This window comes from Delphinus delphis, chromosome 3 (genome assembly GCF_949987515.2).
Source record: "Delphinus delphis chromosome 3, mDelDel1.2, whole genome shotgun sequence".
NCBI classification, from domain to species: domain Eukaryota; kingdom Metazoa; phylum Chordata; class Mammalia; order Artiodactyla; family Delphinidae; genus Delphinus; species Delphinus delphis.
In genome coordinates this window covers 20,854,528-20,875,560 of record NC_082685.1, presented here as the reverse complement: position 1 = coordinate 20,875,560, position 21,033 = coordinate 20,854,528, and the positions used below count along the sequence as shown (strand labels likewise).

The 21,033-nt window shown below is 44.3% G+C and overlaps 1 protein-coding gene and 1 non-coding gene across 8 annotated transcripts in view; one reads left to right on the top strand and one right to left on the bottom strand.

Annotated features, from left to right (window-relative positions):
* Positions 1-153: 153 nt before the first annotated feature.
* The window catches only part of NSD1 (nuclear receptor binding SET domain protein 1), a 137,019-nt gene continuing 116,139 nt past the window's right edge, over positions 154-21,033 (top strand). The window contains exons 1-3 of one of the 7 annotated variants that reach the window (XM_060008303.2): positions 154-217; positions 2,139-2,252; positions 2,993-3,082. In XM_060008303.2, coding sequence (XP_059864286.1) covers positions 2,223-2,252; positions 2,993-3,082 — 120 coding nt within the window. In that variant the 5' untranslated portion in view covers positions 154-217; positions 2,139-2,222. Of the gene's footprint in view, positions 218-331; positions 466-806; positions 1,013-1,100; positions 1,291-2,138; positions 3,083-21,033 lie in introns of those variants that run through there. The other 6 variants (XM_060008301.2, XM_060008302.2, XM_060008300.2 and 3 more) reach the window with 6 other exon arrangements.
* On the bottom strand, positions 15,451-15,523 carry TRNAG-CCC (transfer RNA glycine (anticodon CCC)). Its single transcript has one exon. It is a non-coding gene; the product is annotated as a tRNA-Gly (tRNA).

Here is a 21,033-nt window from a genome sequence, read left to right as displayed (position 1 = left end):
CCTCGCGGGCGTCGGGCCTGCGGCAGAAGGGAGCCCTGGGGCTGTACAGGCTTGGCTCGGGGAGGCAGACCCGAGCTGCTGCCTCCATTTTGTTTCCTGCTCAGCTTGGTCTGTAGTGGTGGTGGTGTGGGCTTGGGGTGCGGCCGGGCAGGGGGTTCACCTGCGGCCGCGCCTGCTCGGGGTTTGAGGCCTCGAAGACCCCAGCCCCAGCCCCCAGGTGAGCCCCGCGGTAGGAGGGGGGTTGCCTTGGCCTCGGGCCGAGCGGAGCGGGCTGAGGGCAGGTGCCCAGTGGATGGGGAACCAGGGCTGTAACCTAAGATGGAGGCCGGGACTGACGCGGGCCCGAGCGGGGCTGGCGGGGCGGTCGGACAGGCCTCAGCCCGGCCAGGTGCCGCCGGGGCTGGGGCTCGAGACCGGTAGGGTGCTGGAACCGTGTGCAGCCCGGGGCCGGCGCAGCTCCCTGAGGTAGGTGAGGGGATCGGAGTGCCACCCACGACGCCCGCAGGCCCCGACACTCCGGTGAGGCGCGCGAGGCCCCTGGGGAGCCCGCCTCAGGCCCCGCCCGGGCAGCCGGGCCGGCCCGTAGGCCCGGGCCGCGAGCTGGCGCGCAGGGGGAGGAGAGGGGGCGGCAGCGGCGGCTCCGCTGATTGGGCGGCGCGCTCGCGAGCCCGACTTCACCCGCCCTGAACCCCGAAGAGTGAGGCAAAGGAGCGCGCGCCTTGGGGGAAGGGGTGCGCGCGCACTCGGGGCCCCAGCCGCACGCGGGCCGGCGCGAGGCGCTCGGTCGCTCGCGCCGCCGCGGGGGCGCGCGCGGTGGGGGTGTGAGGAGGAGGAGGCGGCGGCGGAATAGGCCGGGGCAGGTCGCATTCGCTGCCTTCTACCCTGAAGAGAGACGCGGGGGGAGGGGGGTGCGGTGAGCGGCTCCGCGCTCTCCCCACCGCTCCGCTCGCGCCCCAGTGTAATGAGGGTCACCCCCTCCCCCCAGCCGGCCCGGGAGGGGGCACGGGGCACGGTAACTAGTGCGCTGGGGTGGGCGGCGGGCAGGAGCGAGCGGAGGGGGGAGGCGGGCGGGCGGGGAAGATGGTGGTGGCCGTGAGGTGAGGGGCGCGGGGGAGGGCCGGGCGCGGCACAGGGTTGGTGGCCGGCGGCGTTGCAGCCGCAGGCCCCCTCCCCCTCCATCACTACCAGCCGGGCTCAGGCCTAGCCGGCCGGGACGCCGCGAACTTCCTCCCCGCGCGGCCAGTGCCCCGCCGGCCTCCCGCGCGCACCTCGGCCTCCGCCTCCCTTCAGGTAGCCGGCTGGGGGGCACGGGGCCGGCTGCCCTCCTGCAGCAAACTTTGCTTGTTGCTGAATATTGATGAGTGAGATCGGCTCGGCCAGGAGGTGCTGCCGGCGCTGCGGGAAGGAGCGCGGCCCGGGCAGGCGGCGGCGGCGTCGGCAGCAGCCATGTTTGTCAAGCTGTAGCAGCTGCTGCTGCCCTGACTCGGCTTCACTGGCTGCCTCCGTTTCTCCCCCTGCCGCGTTCCAGCCTCTGGGCCCTGCAGCCGTGGACCGAGCAGGCCTGCAGTCAGAAAGGCGAGCTTCGGGGTGCACCCGCTTCGGCCGACTCGCCTGCGGCCAGAGCACGGCCGCTGCAAAGGCTCCGGCGCCGGCTGGGGCGCAGGGTGCAGCGCTATTGTGACCGCTGCGCCCGAGCGAGCCAGAAAGGATGGGGGGATAACCTTTTTGTGCAGCGTCCCGGAGCCCCCCTCGAACCCTACAGCCCCCTCCCTTCGGGAGATCCGGCCACAGGACCCCCAGCGGGGGAATGGAAGGACTATTGCTGTTTGAGATTTGGAAATTTCTACTGCCAAAGGGATTTTAATTTTAGATCAGCCCAACTGTCCACCAGTCTGCAGTGCAGAAAAAAGGGACGGCTGTTTCCATGTGGCAAGATCTGCCTATCTCCGGGAAGATGGAGTTTGCGGAGTCTCTCCGAGGCCATTTTTCCATCGTCAGCTGGGGAACTTTTTCCGCCCATGGAAGTGCAGTAGAACTAGGCTTCGAGGCCACTAGGCCTCTTGAAGTGGCTGCCATTTTGAAGATAAGAGCCAAATGGCCTATTAACTCAGATTAATTGCTGTGTTTTTGGATTCCAGGTTGATGCTGGCCCAGGATGGATCAGACCTGTGAACTACCTAGAAGAAATTGTCTGCTGCCCTTTTCCAATCCAGTGAATTTAGATGCCCCTGAAGACAAGGACAGCCCTTTCGGTAATGGTCAATCCAATTTTTCTGAGCCACTTAATGGGTGTACTATGCAGTTATCGACTGCCAGTGGAACATCCCAAAATGCTTATGGACAAGATTCTCCATCTTGTTACATTCCACTGCGGAGACTACAGGATTTGGCCTCCATGATCAATGTAGAGTATTTAAATGGGTCTGCTGATGGATCAGAATCCTTTCAAGACCCTGAAAAAAGTGATTCAAGAGCTCAGTCGCCAGTTGTTTGCACTTCCTTGAGTCCTGGTGGTCCAACAGCACTTGCTATGAAACAGGAGCCCTCTTGTAATAACTCCCCTGAACTCCAGGTAAAAGTAACAAAGACTATCAAGAATGGCTTTCTGCACTTTGAGAATTTTACTTGTGTGGACGATGCAGATGTAGATTCTGAAATGGACCCAGAACAGCCAGTCACAGAGGATGAGAGTATAGAGGAGATCTTTGAGGAAACTCAGACCAATGCCACCTGCAATTATGAGCCTAAATCAGAGAATGGTGTAGACGTGGCCATGGGAAATGAACAAGACAGCACACCAGACAGTAGACACGGTGCAGTCAAATCGCCATTCTTGCCATTAGCTCCTCAAACTGAAACACAGAAAAATAAGCAAAGAAATGAAGTGGACGGCAGCAATGAAAAAGCAGCCCTTCTCCCAGCCCCCCTTTCACTAGGAGATACAACCATTACCATAGAAGAGCAATTAAACTCGATAAATTTATCTTTTCAGGATGATCCAGACTCCAGTACCAGTACATTAGGAAACATGCTAGAATTACCTGGAACTTCATCATCATCTACTTCACAGGAATTGCCATTTGTAAGCAGTTTTTGGTACAACTTAAATATATACATAAATGTATATATACAGGCAACTTAAAGGGAAACTATAAAAACCAGTTATAACTAATTGGTTTTTTGTTGTTTATCAGTTCACAGATGAAAGCCTATTGCTAACGATAAGCTCTTTGGGGAAATTTTACTTTGATTTAAAAAATCATCTTCTATTATACGAGTTTGGTTCTTTTTTGATTTTTCCCAATTAACTCTCCATTGAGGACTGGCTAAGAGTTAAACTTTAAGGGCATTTGATTGAGTTCAGATTTAAATGTTCAAGGTGGAGGTATACATTTGTTTAGCTTTTTCTTTTTTAAGTGAGCCTGGCTTTGGCTTGCTGGTATCATGAGTACAGGTGAACCAGTTAATTACCTGGAGTCCTGTTTCTGCGTAAGGCATGGCTTATATTTTTAGTTGATGGGGTGACTTTTGCTGCAGGTTGAAGTGCATTTGGGGTAAACATTCATAGTAGCTAAGATGAGAAGGCCTTCTTGGACATCAGTCAGAATTTAAATTGGGCTGATTTTCCTGAACTACCTGCTGTACAGCATCCTATGCTTCAGGTACCTGCCACCATTAAAACCTTTCCAAGTTTTAAATTTTGAAGTGTATAAAAATGTGTGGTATGGGTGTATGTGTATAGAAATGGAAAAAAATGTAATTTGAGTTACTCATTAGTGCTACATACTATTGTTAGATAGTGGTAAATGATAAAGTTTTTTTAAAAGTTTGATCTTACGCAGAATTTTTTGACTATTCCTAGTTAGCTAAATGATCAGTTGACTTCTCTTAGCTTCAGTTTAATCACCTTTAAAATCTGATTGTTTTAACTTGATTGTTAAAAGATTCCTTTCAGCTTTAAATATTTGATTCTGATTTTGTTTCTGTCCAGACACATTGTCATGGTCACCTGTAATGTCACCAAAGAGGATCCCATTTCCTCCCAACACACTGCCGAAATACTATGTAAAGATTTAATCAGAGAAAATTTTATGGTGTGTGATGATAGTTATGAGTGCATTAAACATTCATTTTACTGTATAGCCCTGCTGTTCTTTAAAGTTAGAGTGAGAATGTGGGTGTGTCACTTTTGTTTCTGTTGATTCATATCTTAAATATGCTTTAGTACTCCTTGATTTCTTAGCTTGCAGTTGCAGATTTAAAAAATTTGTTTTGGTAGTAATCTAGAGTCTGTATTGTCCGAGGTATTTTTCAGGGTAGATAGGCTGTATTGGCAGCCTATTGGCAGCTCAGACAAATCCTTCTTCGTGGGTTCATGTTGAAATTTATTTTACATGTATATAGTTTTGTCTTTTGAACTACATAAAAAAACTTAGATCTGAAGGTGGAGATACATATTTCTCTAGAAGCATACAAATATAAATCTATCAAAGAAATGTCAGTGGAGTATAGGTTCTATTAAAAACAGTTGAAAATACTGGAGCCTATAGAAAGTATGTTATGCATCTAAAATGAGAGTTAACAAACTTATATAAATGTAGAAAAACTTTTTTCAGGTAGAAAATCTAAATTGCTTAAAGATTATGGACTTGAAGAAGCAAGTATCTTTATTCTTTTTTTTGCCCCCCCCACCCAGCTCTGCTGCTCGTGGCTTGCGAGAGCTTAGTTCCCGGACTGGGGACTGAACCCGGGCCACGGCAGTGAAAGCGCCAAGTCCTAACCACTGGACCGCCAGGGAATTCCCATCTTTATTCTTTCATTCCGGTTGTAGATGAAATCTATTGCTTTGATTTTCGCTTTTGATGTGTGTATATATATATATTTTTTGCCTTTGATATTTTTTAACTGAGGATTTAAAGCGAAATCAATCTCAAAATGCAAATGTAGTTGAACAATAAACCACACACTTGATGTTTTGAGACTATTCACAGTTGATTGGTTGATGTGGCAGGTACAGAGTGCTTACTCTGTATTAGATCCTGTGTTCAGGGCTAGAAATTAGAAAATCTTTTGCAAATGCTATTTGTCTTTTTTTCTGTCTGTAATATTGTGATAGAATGAGATTCTCCTGGCGAGATTAAGAGTAGTTATTAGGGTTTTAAGCCCTCTGTCTGGAATTAGGGAAAGACACATAGTTCAGCATCATATTGCCAGTTGTTTTGTACAACTAGCTATCAGCAGACTTTTCGCCTCCTGTCATAAACGAGCAGCCTCTTCAGTTTACCTTCATGTCCTTCAGTTTTTTCTGTGTACAGTGATGTGAAATGGTTGTCATTACAGTTAATAATCCTGACCTGGTGCTTTTATATTTAATTGTGTTGATACTGTTTAATTTCTGCCTATGTACATATACAATGTACAGTGCTTTGTACATTGTAGATACTTGGAAAAAATCTTCAAGGAAGGTTGGTCCCCAGAGCTCCAAGTTAAAGCAGTCAATAACTTAGTTTATTAAGTGCTTTGGTCTGTATTATCTTATTGGGTCTTCATAGCCTTGTAGTAAAAACAGATGTCATAGAAGACATAGATCAACCTTCAAGGCACTTGATGTTATTGGAGACAAGACTGAAACCCTTGAAACCATAGAATTATCTGAGTACTCTTGGTTTTCTTTAGTGACTTTTGAAGGTCTCTGACACTCTTGCCTGGGCCTGAAGTGACTCATGGTTTTCTCACTAGGCTTATTGCAGCAGTTGTTTGTTTGCTACTCTTCCTCACTTAGATATTTTATGGAGATAAATATGAATAGAGTTAATTTATGCTATGGTGGTATTCATGAATTTGGGGATCCTCAAAGTTCTTAGGATGTAGCCAGCCTCCAGGATGGTCTGATATACATTTTATATTAGTGATCCTCTTTATTTAAAGACTGCTAAAAATGAATACACTCAAAATGAGGACTAAAATTTCATAAGTAAATAAGGAGAAAAAGGTTTATTTAGGATTTTATATTGAAAAGTAAAATTAAGAATTATAAAAGTAAGTTTTATTTATTTATTTTTGAAAAGACACATATATATATCTTTTAAATATTATTTTTTATTTATTTATTTTTGGCTGCCTTGGGTCTTCGTTGCTGCGCGCGGGCTTTCTCTAGTTGCTGTGAGTGGGGACTATTCTTGCGGTGTGCGGGCTTATTGCGGTGGCTTCTCGTTGCGGAGCACAGGCTCTAGGCACGTGAGCTTCAGTAGTTGTGGCACATGGACTCAGTAGTTGTGGCTCGTGGGCTCTAGAGCGCAGGCTCAGTTGTGGCGCATGGGCTTAGTTTCTCCGCAGCATGTGGTATCTTCGTGGACCAGGGCTGGAACCCGTGTCCCCTGCATTGGTAGGCAGATTCCCAACCACTGCGCCACCAGGGAAGTCTTTAAAAGTAAGTTTTAAACCTTTATCAAAATTTTGATTATGGGACTTCCCAGGTGGTCCAGTGGCTAAGACTCCATGCTCCCAATGCAGGGAGCCTGGGTTTGATCCCTGACTAGATCCCACATGCTGCAACTAAGAGCCCGCACACGGCAACGAAGATCCCACATGCCGCAACTTAAGACCTGGTGCAGCCAAATAAATAAATACTAAAAAAAAATTTTTTTTATTATGATGGCAACTATTTGTTATAATAAGGCAAGAATCAAATAGATTTTTAAAAATTTTGTCCAGCAAAATTGTACCATAGGAGATGGCATACTTTATTTTGCTTCATTTTCTCATTATGATCATAAGGAGGATAAATTTTTAAAAATATTTAAGGACTTAATCAGTTTTACTGAGGTTTTTGTTTTAAGAATATCCATTATGGAAAATTTCAGGTGTATACCGAAAAAGAGAAAATAGTTGAATTTCCATGTGCTCCTCACTTAGCTTCAAGAATTACTGATATTGGGACTTCCCTGGTGGATCAGTGGTTAAGACTCCGCGCTTCCGCTGCAGGGGGTACAGGTTCGATCCCTGGTTGAGGAAGTTACACATCCCGCGAGGTGCAGCTACTCCCCTCCCCCTGCAATAAAAAAGAATCACTGATATTTTGCCAGTCTTGTTCTATCCTCTCTCCACTGTGTCATTCACTAACATTTCTTAACCCTTTGATGTTCATATCACTCTTTGAAGCTCCTGTCCTGTATCCTTATCAGTTGTCACTTGTTTACTGGTTGACCTAGATCAGCTTTTCCTTGCCTGTAATTGGGGTGATTCTTCTTTATTATTTACATTGACTTTAAGGAACACAGCATCTTTTTGCCAGATTTGTTTGCAATTTTACCTTGTAATTGACTTGCAATGTAATACTAGTTAGTGCTTCATTAGGTAGTGACAGACACTGTATCGTACATGGGATGGATGTTTGTATAGAGACTTTTTCTTGGCCACTTAAAAATAGATATCTTGGGACTTCCCTGGCGGTCCAGTGGTTAAGAATCCGAGCTTCCACTGTAGGGGGCATGGGTTTGATCCCTGGTTGGGGAACTGAGATCCCGCATGCTGCGTGGTGCGGCCAAAAAAAAAAAAGGTATCTTGGTGTTGTAACAATATCCACCCGGTACAATCTTGGAGATCCAGAAAATACTCAAAAACCACTCCGTGTACTAAGTTCTGTGCTATGGATGTTTACATGGTTAAGGAGATCAATGGAGAGATGAATGAAACTTAGAGCTTCAAGGAAGAAGTGGGACTTGAATTAGTCTTGACTGGGTTAGGTTTGGTTAGGTTTAGAAGGGTACTTTGGATAAAGAGAACTAAATTGAACATAGTATTTTCAGAAGGTTGGGTGGGATGGGTGTCCTCAGGTAATAAGGCCTAGAAATCCAGACTGTGGCATTTGGTATTGATGTGATAGGAACTGGGATCCAGTGAGCAATTTCAGCTGAGAAGTGATTCAATGAAATCTGTGTTTGGAAAACTTTGGCTAGTAGAGAGTAGAGGCAATGTTAGGATGTAGGAGTCTGTTGCAGTAGTAATTAAAAATTAGAATTGATCAGAGTCAGTAGTAGAAAGAAAGGGGGTAAGTCCAAAAGATTATTTCAGAGAAGGGAAAATTGGCAGCCCTTTTAGGGTTGCCTGGATTGGAGGCAAAATTGGAGCCTGGATTTAAGGAATGAAGGAAAGAGATAAGTGCAGACGATGTCCACGGCTTGTCATGTTGGTGCCTGAGACAAAAATGATTCCTCAGGGGTTTTCTCCTCTTCCCTTCTCATCATCCCAGCAGTTCTCTACTCCCTGCTTTTCTGTCTCCACACGTCTCAGTTTCTGCTCCTTATCTGACTCTGTCCTTGCTGGAGGCCCTGGTTTTATTCATTACTCTTTCCTCTTTCCCTCTGGGATCTTTATTCTCAACCTTCACTGCATCACTTTTTCTGCCTAAAAACAGAATGACATCTTCCTATTCTAAAGGAATCTTCCTTTATCCTGTAACCTCTCCGATTATCTTTCCTCTTTACTGGTGAATTTCTTGAAAAAGTTGTCTACTTTGTTTACGTCTCCTTAAGCTCTGTGAATTGGCTTCTTTTTTTTTTTTTTTTGCTGTACGTAGGCCTCTCACTGTTGTGGCTCTCTCCCGTTGCGGAGCACAGGCGCAGGCTCAGCGGCCATGGCTCACGGGCCCAGCTGCTCCGCGGCACGTGGGATCTTCCCGGACCGGGGCACGAACCCGTGTCCCCTGCATCGGCAGGCGGACTCTCAACCACTGCGCCACCAGGGAAGCCCTGAATTGGCTTCTGTACTCTATTGAAACTGTTCTTTTCAGAGTCACAAATGACACCTCCATACTTATCCTACTAGATGTGCAGCATTTTGACCACGACTCCTTTTATGACTGCTTGTTCTCTTTTCTTCCTCTTTCCTTCATTCTCTGCAGCCTCATCCGCTTTCATTGATTCACTTTACTGCTTCTCTACTGTGTGAAAACTCTCTCAATCTGACTTCTGAGCTTCAGACCAAGAAACTCAAACTGCCACCCGAGTTTCTCTTCCATCTGTATCATACTCACTTTTTTTTAAAGCTTTTAAAAAAATTATTGACATTGCTTTTTTATTTTTATTTGTTTATTTATCTATTTATTTGGCTGCGTTGGGGCTTCTTTGCTGCGCGTGGGCTTTCTCCAGTTGTGGCGATCAGGGGCTCCTCTTTGTTGCGGTGCGTGGGCTTCTCGTTGCGGTGGCTTCTCTTGTTGTGGAGCACGGGCTCTGGGTGTGGGGGCTTCAGTAGTTGTGGCATGCGGGCTCTAGAGTGCAGGATGAGTAGTTGTGGCGCAGGGGCTTAGTTGCTTCGCGGCACGTGGGATCTTCCTGGACCAGGGCTCGAACCCATGTGCCCTGCATTGGCAGACGGATTCTTAACCACTGCGCCACCAGGGAAGTCCCCATACTTACTTACTTTTGACCCTATCTCTTTTATTGCCAAACATGCTTTTCCTTCTGTCTTAATGATGGCATCATCCTCCATTTCTTCTCGAGGCTGGAAACCTTGGAGTCACTTACTTGTTTATATGATTCATAATACATTTGAGTGCCTCCTCTGTGCTATGCACTGCTAGTATTAAAAAAGGGAAAGACGTAGACTTGCTTTTAAGGAACTTTACTGTGGAAAACAAGTGTAAACAATGACAATAACAGAATGCCACGTGGTCTGATAGGTGTTATAGGTACTATGGGAGTGTGGAGGAAGGCATGCCTGGAGTAATCTGGAAGAACTTCATAGAGGGTTATATATAATTTGAGCAGTTATATATAATCTTCCAGATTACTCCATGCCTGGAGTACTCTGGAAGAACTTCATAGAGGGTTATATATAATTTGAGCAGAGACATGCCAGTAAGTAAGAAGGAATAGCATATGCAAGTGGCAGGAAATTCTTTGATAGGAATCTGAGAGGAGTGGGGTTGTCAGGAGATAAAGTGTAAATATAGGCCTTGTATTCCATGCTGTAGGGTTGAATTTTTATGCTATTTCCATTCTACTATGATGTCTTTATTACTGGTCTTCATATAGTTTTTCTCTCCAGTCTGTCTGGAGAGACAGACAAAATTACCTCTGACCTCCAAAATGAGAAAACTAGGTCTCTGGTTAAAGCTTTATCTTCAGTGCCTCACTCCTCTCCCCATTTGCCTAACAAATAAGCCCAAATTCAGTGTCCTCTTTGATAGGACCTCATCCCGACTTTCCCAAATCTCATATGCTACACCCAGGGAATCCTGGCAGGGTTCAGCCAGGCTGAACTGTTAGCCTTTGTCTCCCTGATGTGATTCATCTTTTTGCATCTTAACGATGTGTAGCATGGTGCCTTCTTTGTAGTAGACACTTATATATTTATGGAGTAAAAGAATGAATGGTGGGGCTTGCCTGGTGGTGCAATGGTTGGGGGCCCGCCTGCCGATGCAGGGGACATGGGTTTGTGCCCTGGTCCGGGAGGATCCCACATGCCGCGAAGCGGCTGGGCCGGTGAGCCATGGCTGCTGAGCCTGCGCGTCCGGAGCCTGTGCTCCGCAACTGGAGAGGCCACTGCAGTGAGAGGCCCGCGTACCGCAAAAAAAAAAAAAAAAAAAAAGAATGAATGGTGCTATTCCAGAGATACAAGTTGGGAATGGGAGTAAATTTTAGGTAGGAAGGTGATGAGTAGACTGTGAATGCTCATCTTCAATGTACCAAATTTCAAAACTTCAGTGATTTTTTTGACTTTATCTCCTCATGCATTTAATTTCTAAGGGCTTTGAATTTGTGCTCCCTGTATCTCAAGCATTCATTTTTCTCTCCATTCTCACATTTAATCTCTTAATTAAGGATATTAAATCATAATAGTTTTAACTTGGATAGATCCCTTGAGAATGTACTGTGCTACCTGTTTAGTAGAAGTCCCTTTAATCTCTCTGAGGCCCAGTTCCTCATCTCTAAATTGGGCGAATACTGTGTAGCCTACGCGTTTGAAAGGATGCAACAAGATAATTTATCTGAAGCAGCTAGCACAGTGCTAGTTCTGAAGTAGGTGCTCAGTAAGTGATGCCTATTATTATTATATGCCAAGAGCCAAATGGACATTTGGAAGAGTTAGTTGTGAATTTTGAGAAACGTATCTTTGCACTTTTGCTTTTTTCTCTATTCTTGTAAACTGTTCTTCCTTAATCGGTAAGATAAAGGCATTAAGTATTTTTTCTGTTTTTGTTTAATAATCAGGAGAATTTGATCCATTTTTTTGTTTGGTAATCAGGAGAATTTGATTTGGGCCATAGGATCAGTATCTCTCTGCACTCCAGCTATTAAGTAGTTTAACTTTATTACTTGTTGCTTTTTGCCGGTTTTCTTTTGTCATGGATATAAATGTTTCATTTCCACCCCCTGGTTTTCAGGAGAGACCACGTCTTTTCTGGTGGTGGGTTTGATTTTCACTGAATGATCATTTCTGAAACTTTTTTAATGATCTCAAAATGTAGGCTTTTGAAGAAATTGCTATGAATAGTTTTAGTTAGAAAAGTAATATAAATTCATGGTAAAAGTGAAAAATGGAACATTAAAACAAAAAGGAACTTTATTTCTGTCACCCTTCATATGCTCCCTCTTTTTTTTTTTGGGCGGGGGGGCCCACACTGTGCAGTTTGTGGGATCCCAGTTCCCTGACCAGGGATTGAACCCCAGCCCTCTGCAGTGAAAGCACAGAGTCCTAACCACTGGACCACCGGGGAATTCCCAGTTGTCACTCATGTTCATTCTTTATATTTTATTAGAATTTTCTTTGTGTTTATGTACCTTTTTTTATCTTTTGGTAACACGAATGGCCTGATAAACGTATTTTTGAATACCTGATGCGTTGAGGATATCCATTCATATGAGCATGTAGGTAGATCTCCATTTTTTTATTATTGAAATTTTATTGAAATCACTAAGTTCACATGCTGTTGTTAGTTGTTAGAAATAATACAGAGAGATCCCATGTATGTTTTGCTTGATTTTGCAATGATAATGTTTTGCAAAAACACCTAATATCACAACCAGGATATTGACATTGGTATAATCCACCAATCTTATTCAGGTGTCCCAGTTTATGTTTTTCATATTTTTTTTTTTTAAAGAAAATTCTATAGTTCTATAAGGACATATTCCAGATGTCCCTGGTTTTACTTGTACTTGTTTGTGTGTATGTACTATGTTAAGTTCTCTGCATTTTTATCGCCTGCGTGGGTTTGTATGTGCACTACCACACTCAAGATGTTGAACACTTTTAATGCCACAAGGATATCTTCTGTGGTCCTTTTATATCACACCTATCTTCTTCCTGGCAGTTCCTCCTCCAACTTTTGCCAACTACTAACCTGTCCTTTGTTTCTAAAATTTTGTCATTTCAAAAATGTCCGTAAGTGGAATCATGCAGTATATATATAGCCTTTTGGGATTGGGTTTTTTTCATTTAAAATTCCCTGGAGAGTCATCCAAGTTATTGAGTATATCAATATTTTATATCTTTTTATTACTAAGTAGTATTCCGTGATACGTATCTACCACAGTTTGTTTAACCATTCACCTGTTGAAGGACATCTGGGTTTATTCTAGCTTTTGGCTATTAGAAGTAAAAGTGCTGTGAACATTCATATACAGGTTTTGTGTGAACATAAATTTTCATTTCTCTGGGATAAATGCCCAAGAGTACCATTGCTGAATCATATGGTACTGCATGTTTACTTTTATAAGAAACTGCCAAGCTGATTTCCAGAGTAACTGTACTATTTACATTCTCACCAGTAGTGTATGAGTGATCCAGTTTCTCTTCCTCCTCACCATCATTTAGTGTTTTCACTATTTGTTTTAACCTTTTTTTTTTTTTTTTTTCTTTGCGGTACGCGGGCCTCTCACTGCTATGGCCTCTCCCATTGCGGAGCACAGGCTCCGGACGCGCAGGCTCAGCGGCCATGGCTCACGGGCCCAGCCGCTCCGCGGCATGTGGGATCTTCCCGGACCGGGGCACGAGTCCGTGTCCCCTGCATCGGCAGGCGGACTCTCAACCACTGCGCCACCAGAGAAGCCCTGTTTTAACCATTTTGATAGTTATGTAATGATATCTCATTATGGTTTTTGTTTTTAATTTATTTATTTTACTTTCTTTTTTGGGTGTGTTGGGTCTTCGTTGCTGCACACAGGCTTTCTTTAGTTGTAGTGAGCGGGGGCTACTCTTACTGCGGAACACAGGCTCTAGGCATGCGGGCTTCAGTAGTTGTGGCTTGCGGGCTCTAGAGCGCAGGCTCAGTAGTTGTGGTGCACAGGCTTAACTGCTCTGCGGCATGTGGGATCTTCCCGGACCAGGGCTCAAACCCATGTCCCCTGCATTGGCAGGCAGATTCTTAACCACTGTGCCACCAGGGAAGCCCTCATTATGGTTTTTATTTGCATTTCCCTGATAGCTAATGATGTTGAACATCTTTTGTTTGTTTGTTTGTTTTTGTTTTTGCTGTACACGGGCCTCTCACTGTTGTGGCCTCTCCCATTGCGGAGCACAGGCTCCGGAAGCGCAGGCTCAGCCGCTCCGTGGCATGTGGGATCTTCCCGGACCAGGGCACGGACCCCCGTGTCCCCTGCATTGGTAGGCGGACTCTCAACCACTGCGCCACCAGGGAAACCCTGAACATCTTTTTGTGTGTTTATTTCCCATCTGTATATCCTCTTTGGTGAAATATATTCATGTCTTTTGCCCATTTTCTAATTGGATTGTTTGATTTTAATTGTTGAGTTTTGAGAGTTCTTTATGTATTCTAGATGATCTACATTCGTTATAATACCTGTACACAAGTCATAATTTTTAAGTATTGTTTCTACTTTTAGATAACTTATTAAAGAAACAATAAAATCATACAGACTTGTGGGTTCCCCTTAATAAATTGGAACAGATTTTAGTGTTCGTTACTGTTCTTAGGTGAAATTACTTTATTAAGGCCTCTAAAGTTCTTTTTACATGTCCAGTGACCTTACATAAAATATCAATACCATAGTACTGTGTTAAAGATTGTTGGAAGGATAAAATCCATTTTGGAGGATGAACAATTATATTTATACATTAGATTAAATTAAAAATAATTACTGGTTATATGATGTCTCCCCATATACCAGGCAGAATCTGAAGGTAGTCTTTCTTTGTAAATTACTGAGGGTATATTCCTCTTGGCATCTCTAATTTCTCTTGATGCGGTAATTGGAGCTGTTGGGGATCCCTGGTGAAAGTCGGCAATGTTCAAGTTTTATCTATATCCAGTAAAAATAATAGACATCAATGCCATGCTAATTGTTATTGGATTATTATATCCAAAGGCATTTTTTTAACATTTCAGTTGGTTCAATGGACAATGTATTGAATCTAATCAGCATATGAAGAAAAAACACTTCCACCATGCCATGATCTGTAAAGAATTGCAGAGCAGTTGTTGAGAGGTAATACAGTTCTACATTTGAAGTGCTTCCTTTTTTTTTTTAAAACATAGTAGAGCTTTGAGGCAGAAGTGTTATAGTGCAGGTAATTAAACCACTGAAATTAGTTCTTTGGTGGAGCAGATATTAGAGTTTTAAGTAAAGTCTTGGTAGGTACCTTATTAATTTCATAGTAATGTCTGTGGAATTATTTCCTAAGGATAAACTGCTGGTAGGGGAATTATCAGGGCAATGGGTTAAATGTTTTGTCTCAGATGTACCTACTTCTTTATGGCTTTCCAAAAGGAGTGTACCATTTCACACAGTTCTAAATAGTGTATATACGAGTACAGCATTTTCCTCCCTTTGATAGCATGCCAACTTTGATAGCATTGATGTTTTAAGTTTTTTACTTCATTAAGTAGGTGTATACTTCTACCGCAAGTTTGATTTTATTAATACAACTTTATTGTTGAAAATTATTTCTTTGTTTCTTGTTTGTGTTTCTCCTGTGGCCTTTGCTGTCCATATCCTTTGCTGACTTATCTGTCTGGATTGTAGTGTTTTATAGCCATTATCCTTTTATCTTACAGACATAAATATTTCTTCTCAGTCTGTTTTTCATTTTAGTTAATTTTCTATAGTTGTAGACTCGAAGTTTCATTTTTCATGTATCCAGATCTGTTTGGAGTAGTTTCTTTTATCGATTCGAAGCTTCTTTATGTTGGATAAACCAACTTTACACACTTGTAAAAATTTGAAGAAATTCTGTCTGCTACAGCCTTAAATTGATCTAATAGGGATTTTATTTTAATATCCAGCACTGTGCTGATGATAATTTTTATAGTCTTTAATTTTCTTTTTGAAAACAAATTCATATAGCTGTGCAAGGAATGTTTCCCTTTGTATTAGTTATCTTTTAAAAAAAAATTTATTTATTTGGCGGAGCTGGGTCTTAGTTGCGGCACGCAGGATTTTTCTAGTTGTGGCATGCAGGCTCTTAGTTGCGGCATGTGAGATCTAGTTCCCTGACCAGGGATCGAACCCAGGCCCCCTGCATTGGGAGTGCAGAGTCTTAACCACTGGACCACCAGGGAAATCCTGTATTAGTTATCTATTCTGCCTAACAAATTACCCTCAAACTGAGCAGTCTAAAACAATAAACATTTCTCTCACACAGGGTTAGGAATCAGGGAGTGGTTTAGCTGGATGGTTCTGGCTCAGTCTCTCACGAGATTACAAGCAAGATGTCCATCACTGCTGCAGTCATCTGAAGGCTGTAGGATCCTTGTCCAGTATGGCTCACTCATATGGCTGTTGGCTGAAGGAGGCCTCAGTTCCTTGCTATGTGTGCCTCTCCATAGGGCTGCTCACAGTATGTAGCTGGCTTCCCCCAGAGTGAGTTGTCCAAGAGAGGAGAGACCTAGCAAGGAGATCCAAGGAGATACAATGTGGTAGGGGAATACCCTGAAGTGTGGATCACTGGGGGCCATCTAGGGCAACTGGTTACCACGCCCACCCAATAAGAAATAAGTAGTTTTAATTAAAGGAGAAAGCTTAAGTATACAAAGTAGTGACACTTTAAAAAACATATTTATTTATTTATTTATTTTTGGCTGCTCTGGGTCTTAGTTGCGGCATACATGATCTTCGTTGTGGCATGCAGGAACTTTAGTTGTGGCATGAGGACTCTTACTTGCGGCATTCGAACTCTTAGTCGTGGAATGCATGTGGGATTTAGTTCCCTGACCAGGGATTGAACCTGGGCCCCTTGCATTGGGAGCATGGAATCTTACCCACTGGACCACCAGAGAAGCCCCATTAACTTTTTTTTTTTTGCGGTTCGCGGGCCTCTCACTGTTGTGGCCTCTCCCGTTGTGGAGCACAGGCTCCGGATGCGCAGGCTCAGCGGCCATGGCTCACGGGCCTAGCCGCTTCGCGGCATGTGGGATCTTCCCGGACCGGGGCATGAACCCGTGTCCCCTGCATTGGCAGGCGGACTCTCAACCACTGTGCCACCAGGGAAGCCCACCCCATTAACTTTTTATTTTTATTTTATTTTTTTAATAAATTTATTTATTTATTTTTTGGCTGCATTGGGTCTTCGTTGTTGTGTGCAGGCTTTCTCTAGTTGCAGTGAGTGGGGGCTACTCTTTGTTGCGGTGCACAGGCTTCTCATTGCAGTGGCTTCTCCTGTTGTGGAGCACAGGCTCTAGGCATGTGGGCTTCAGTAGTTGTGGCTCACGGGCTCTAGAGCTCAGGCTCAGTAGTTGTGGCTCATGGGCCTAGTTGCTCCGCGGCATGTTGGATCTTCCTGGACCAGGGCTCGAACCTGTGTCCCCTGCATTGGCAGGTGGATTCTTAATCACTGTGCCACCAGGGAAGTCCCCCCATTAACTTTTTAAAAAATTAATTAATTAATTATTATTTTTTGGCTGCGTTGGGTCTTTGTTATTGTGCGTGGGCTTTCTCTAGTTGTGGTGATCAGTGGCAGCTCTTCATGCAGTGTGCGGGCTTCTCGTTACGGTGGCTTCTTTTGTTGCGGAGCATGTGCTCTAGGTGCCTGGACTTCAGTAGTTGTGGCACGCAGGCTCAGTAGTTGTGGTGCACAGGCTTAGTTGCTCCGCGGCATGTAGAATCTTCCATCCCCTGCATTGGCAGGCAGATTCTTAACCACTGCGCCACCAGGGAAGTCATAGTTTTAATTTTTTTTTTTTTTTTTGCGGTACGCGGGCCTCTCACTGTTGTGGCCTCTCCCGTTGCGGAGCGCAGGCTCCGGATGCGCAGGCTCAGCGGCCATGGCTCACGGGCCCAGCCGCTCTGCAGCATGTGGGATCCTCCCGGACCGGGGCACGAACCCATGTCCCCTGTATCGGCAGGCGGACTCTCAACCACTGCGCCACCAGGGAAGCCTCTATATTTAATTTTGATAAAATATACATAGCATAAAATTTACCATTCTAACTGTTTTTTTTTTTGGCCGTGTGATGTGGCTTGTGGGATCTCAGATCCCCGACCAGGGATTGAACCCAGGGCCGTGGCAGTGAAAGTCCGGCATCCTGACCACTAGGCCACCAGGGAACTCTCCATCCTAACTATTTTGATGTGTACAGTTAAATAACATTAAGTGTGTTCACATTTCGTGCAGCCATTCTCCAGAACTCTTTCCATCTTAGAAAACTTACCAATTGAACAACTTGCCACTTTCCCCTTCCTCCCAGCCCCTGGTAACCACCATTCTGCTTTCTGTATCTGAATTTGACTGCTCTGAATACCTCATGTAGAACTATACAGTATTTATCTTTTTTGTGATTGCCTTATTTTACTTAATGTAATGTCCTTAAGAGTTCACCCATGTTGTAGTCCGTGTCAGAATTTTCTTCCTTTTTAAAGATTTTCTGCTGTATACCACATTTTCTTTATCCATTTATCAGTCGATGGCCACCTTTTGGCTATTGTGAATAATGCTGATATGAACATAGGTGTACAAATACCTCTTCTGGATTCAGTGGGGATTCTTCTTTTTTTGGGGGGCGCATCATGCAGCTTGTGGGATCTTAGTTTCCCACCCAGGGATTGAGTCTGTGCCCTCAGCAGTGAAAGTGTGGAGTCCCAACCCCACGGGACTGTTTTAACATTTTGAGGAATGGCCAGACTGTTTTTGCACAGTGGCTGTACCATTTTACAGTTGTGATTTCTTCATATTCTTGCCAACATTTGCTTTTTTTTTTTTTTTAAGCCATCCTGGTGAGTGTTACATGTTATCTCATTGTGGTTTTGATTTATATTTCCCTGATGATGTTGAGCATCCATTTATGTGCTTTTTGGACATTTGTATAGCTACTTTGGAGTCTGTGTTGTAAATCCTTTGCATATTTTTAAAAAATTGGGCTATTTTTATTGTTGAGTTGTAGTTCCTTATATATTCTGGATTAAGTCCCTTATCAGATATGATTTGCAAATATTTTCTTCCATTCTGTGGGTTTTTTCATTTTCTTGATGGTATCCTTGAAGCACAAAATTTTTTTTGTTTTCTTGTTTTTTAAATGTTTTTGTATTTGGCCATGCCGTGCAGCTTGTGGGATCCTAGTACCCTGTTCAGGGATCGAACCCTGGCCATCAGCAGTGAAAGCACAGAGTCCACTGGACCACCAGGGACATTCCAAAGATTTTTAATCTTGATGACGTCCAATATATCTATTTTTTTTCTTTGCCTTGTGGTGTCATATCTAAGAAACCATTGCCTAATTCAAGATGAAGAAGATTTACTCCTGTGTTTTCTGCTAAAAGTTATGTTCTTACGTCTTACACTTAGGTCTTTGATGCATTTTGAATTTTTGTACATGATGTGACGTAGGGGCCAAACATCTTTTGCATGTGGGTACCCAGTTGTTCCAGCACCATTTGTTGAAAAGACTATTCTTTCCCTATTGAATGGTCTTGGCACCCTTGTTGAGAACAGATATAGATTTATCTCTGGGCTCTTCGTTCTGTTCTGTCGATTTATATGTCCTTTTTTTTTTTTAAGATTTATTTATTTATTTCGCTACATCGAGTCTTAGTTGTGGCACGTGAGATCTTTATTGTTGCGTGCAGAATCTTTTTTTTAAAATAAATATTTATTTGTTTATTGTTGGCTGTGTTGGGTCTTCGTTGCTGCGTGCAGTCTTTCTCTAGTTGTGGCGAGCGGTGGCTTCTCTTGTTGTTGAGCACGGGCTCTAGGCATGCGGGTTTCAGTAGTTGTGGCACGTGGACTCAGTAGTTGTGGCTTGCAGGCTCTAGAGCGCAGGCTCAGTAGTTGGGGTGCACGGCCTTAGTTGCTCCATGGCATGTGGGATCTTCCCGGACCAGGGCTTGAACCCATGTCCCCTGCATTGGCAGGTGGATTCTTAACCACTGCGCCACCAGGGAAACCCTGGCAGGCGGATTCATAACCACTGTGCGATCAGGGAAGTCCCTGTCATTTTAATTATAATATGTCTTGGTATAGATTTGTTTGGGTTCATCTTGTTTGGGACCCTCTGTGTTTCTTGTACCTGGATATCTGTTTCCTTCTTGAGGTTTGGGAAGTGTTCAGCCATAATTTCTTCAGATATACTTTTGTTCCCCTTTTCTCTTCTCTTTCTGGAATCTCTGTTATGTTTAGATTAGCACGCTTTATATTATCATAGGTTTCTTATATTGCTTTCAGTTTTTTTATCTGGCTTTCTGTCTGCTGTTCTGATTGGGTGATTTCCATTATTCCGTCTTCTGCATTATTCAGTCTGCAGTTTATTGTCTTTAGCTCAGGTTTTATCCAGCAAGTGAGTTTTCTAATTTTTCTTGGCTCCTCTTTATAGTTTCTAGTTCCTTTTTACAGTAATCTACATTTCTATTGATAGCCTTTCTTTTTTTACGGTAATCTACATTTCTATTGATAGCCTTTCTTTTTCTTTTTTTTTCTGCGGTACGCAGGCCTCTCACTGTTGTGGCCTCTCCCGTTGTGGAGCACAGGCTCCGGACAGCGGCCATGGCTCACGGGCCCAGCCGCTCTGCGGCATGTGGGATCTTCCCGGACCGGGGCACGAACCTATGTCCCCTGCATCGGCAGGCGGACTCTCAACCACTGCGCCACCAGGGAAGCCCTCATTACCTCTTTTTTGAACTCAGTGTCTATTAGACTGAAGAGATCTGTTTCATTGTTCCTTCTTTCAGGAGAATGCTCTTGATCTTTTAATTGGTAGTGGTTCTTTTGCTTCTCCATTTTACTTATATTTCTCTTACTCTATGAGTTTAGGAAAACAGTTGTCTGCTGTGGTCTTAGAGGGGTATTTTTATGTGGGAGTGTCCCTGTGTAGCCTGCATAGGTTTAGTATTTTTTGGTGTGAGGGCTGTTTTTAGTATGGATGCCTGCCACCTCTTTCCTCAATGTGTGCTGGCCGATATCCCCTTGATAGGGGGTGTAACTGGTGTTGTGGTGACCAGAGCCCACACTGGAAGTTGAGCGGGGCCTCCTCTTTGCTCTGTGGTTGTCACAGCCCTGTTAGGGGCAGAATCCGCTCCTTAGTTTTTGGAGTAGAAGGTCCCAGATCCGTTTCTAAGCTGCTGTGTGAGGTCGGCAGGATTGGAGCGCTTCCACTGGGAGAGGAGCTACTGAGTATTCCTCCACTGGAACTGTCCACCAGGGAGCGCGCTCTGTGGTGTCACCTGAAACCCATTGTGTGGGCTCACAAAGTACACTGTTGTTGGCACTGTCCTTGTTCCCTGCTCAACCTTAGGAATGCTGGCAATAGACCCTGGTGACCCTCAGGTGCTGTGTTTACAAAGCCACCAGCACAGATCCACCAGCTCAGATCCAGTGAAGTCAGGTACCAGGACTGGAGTAGTCGCGCCATGTGAGCTATGGAAGCAGCCTGGACCCCGGCCCAGCCTCCGCGTGCATACTCCCGCACAGCCCACAGCTGCTAAGGCCAGACCTGTCCCAGCCTCAGGGGCACCCGTTGTCTACTCATGTCCCACAGTCCGAGTTTACAAAGCCAGCAGCCTTGCCCTTTTCTTTTTTTTTTAACATCTTTATTGGGGTATAATTGCTTTACAATGGTGTGTTAGTTTCTGCTTTATAACAAAG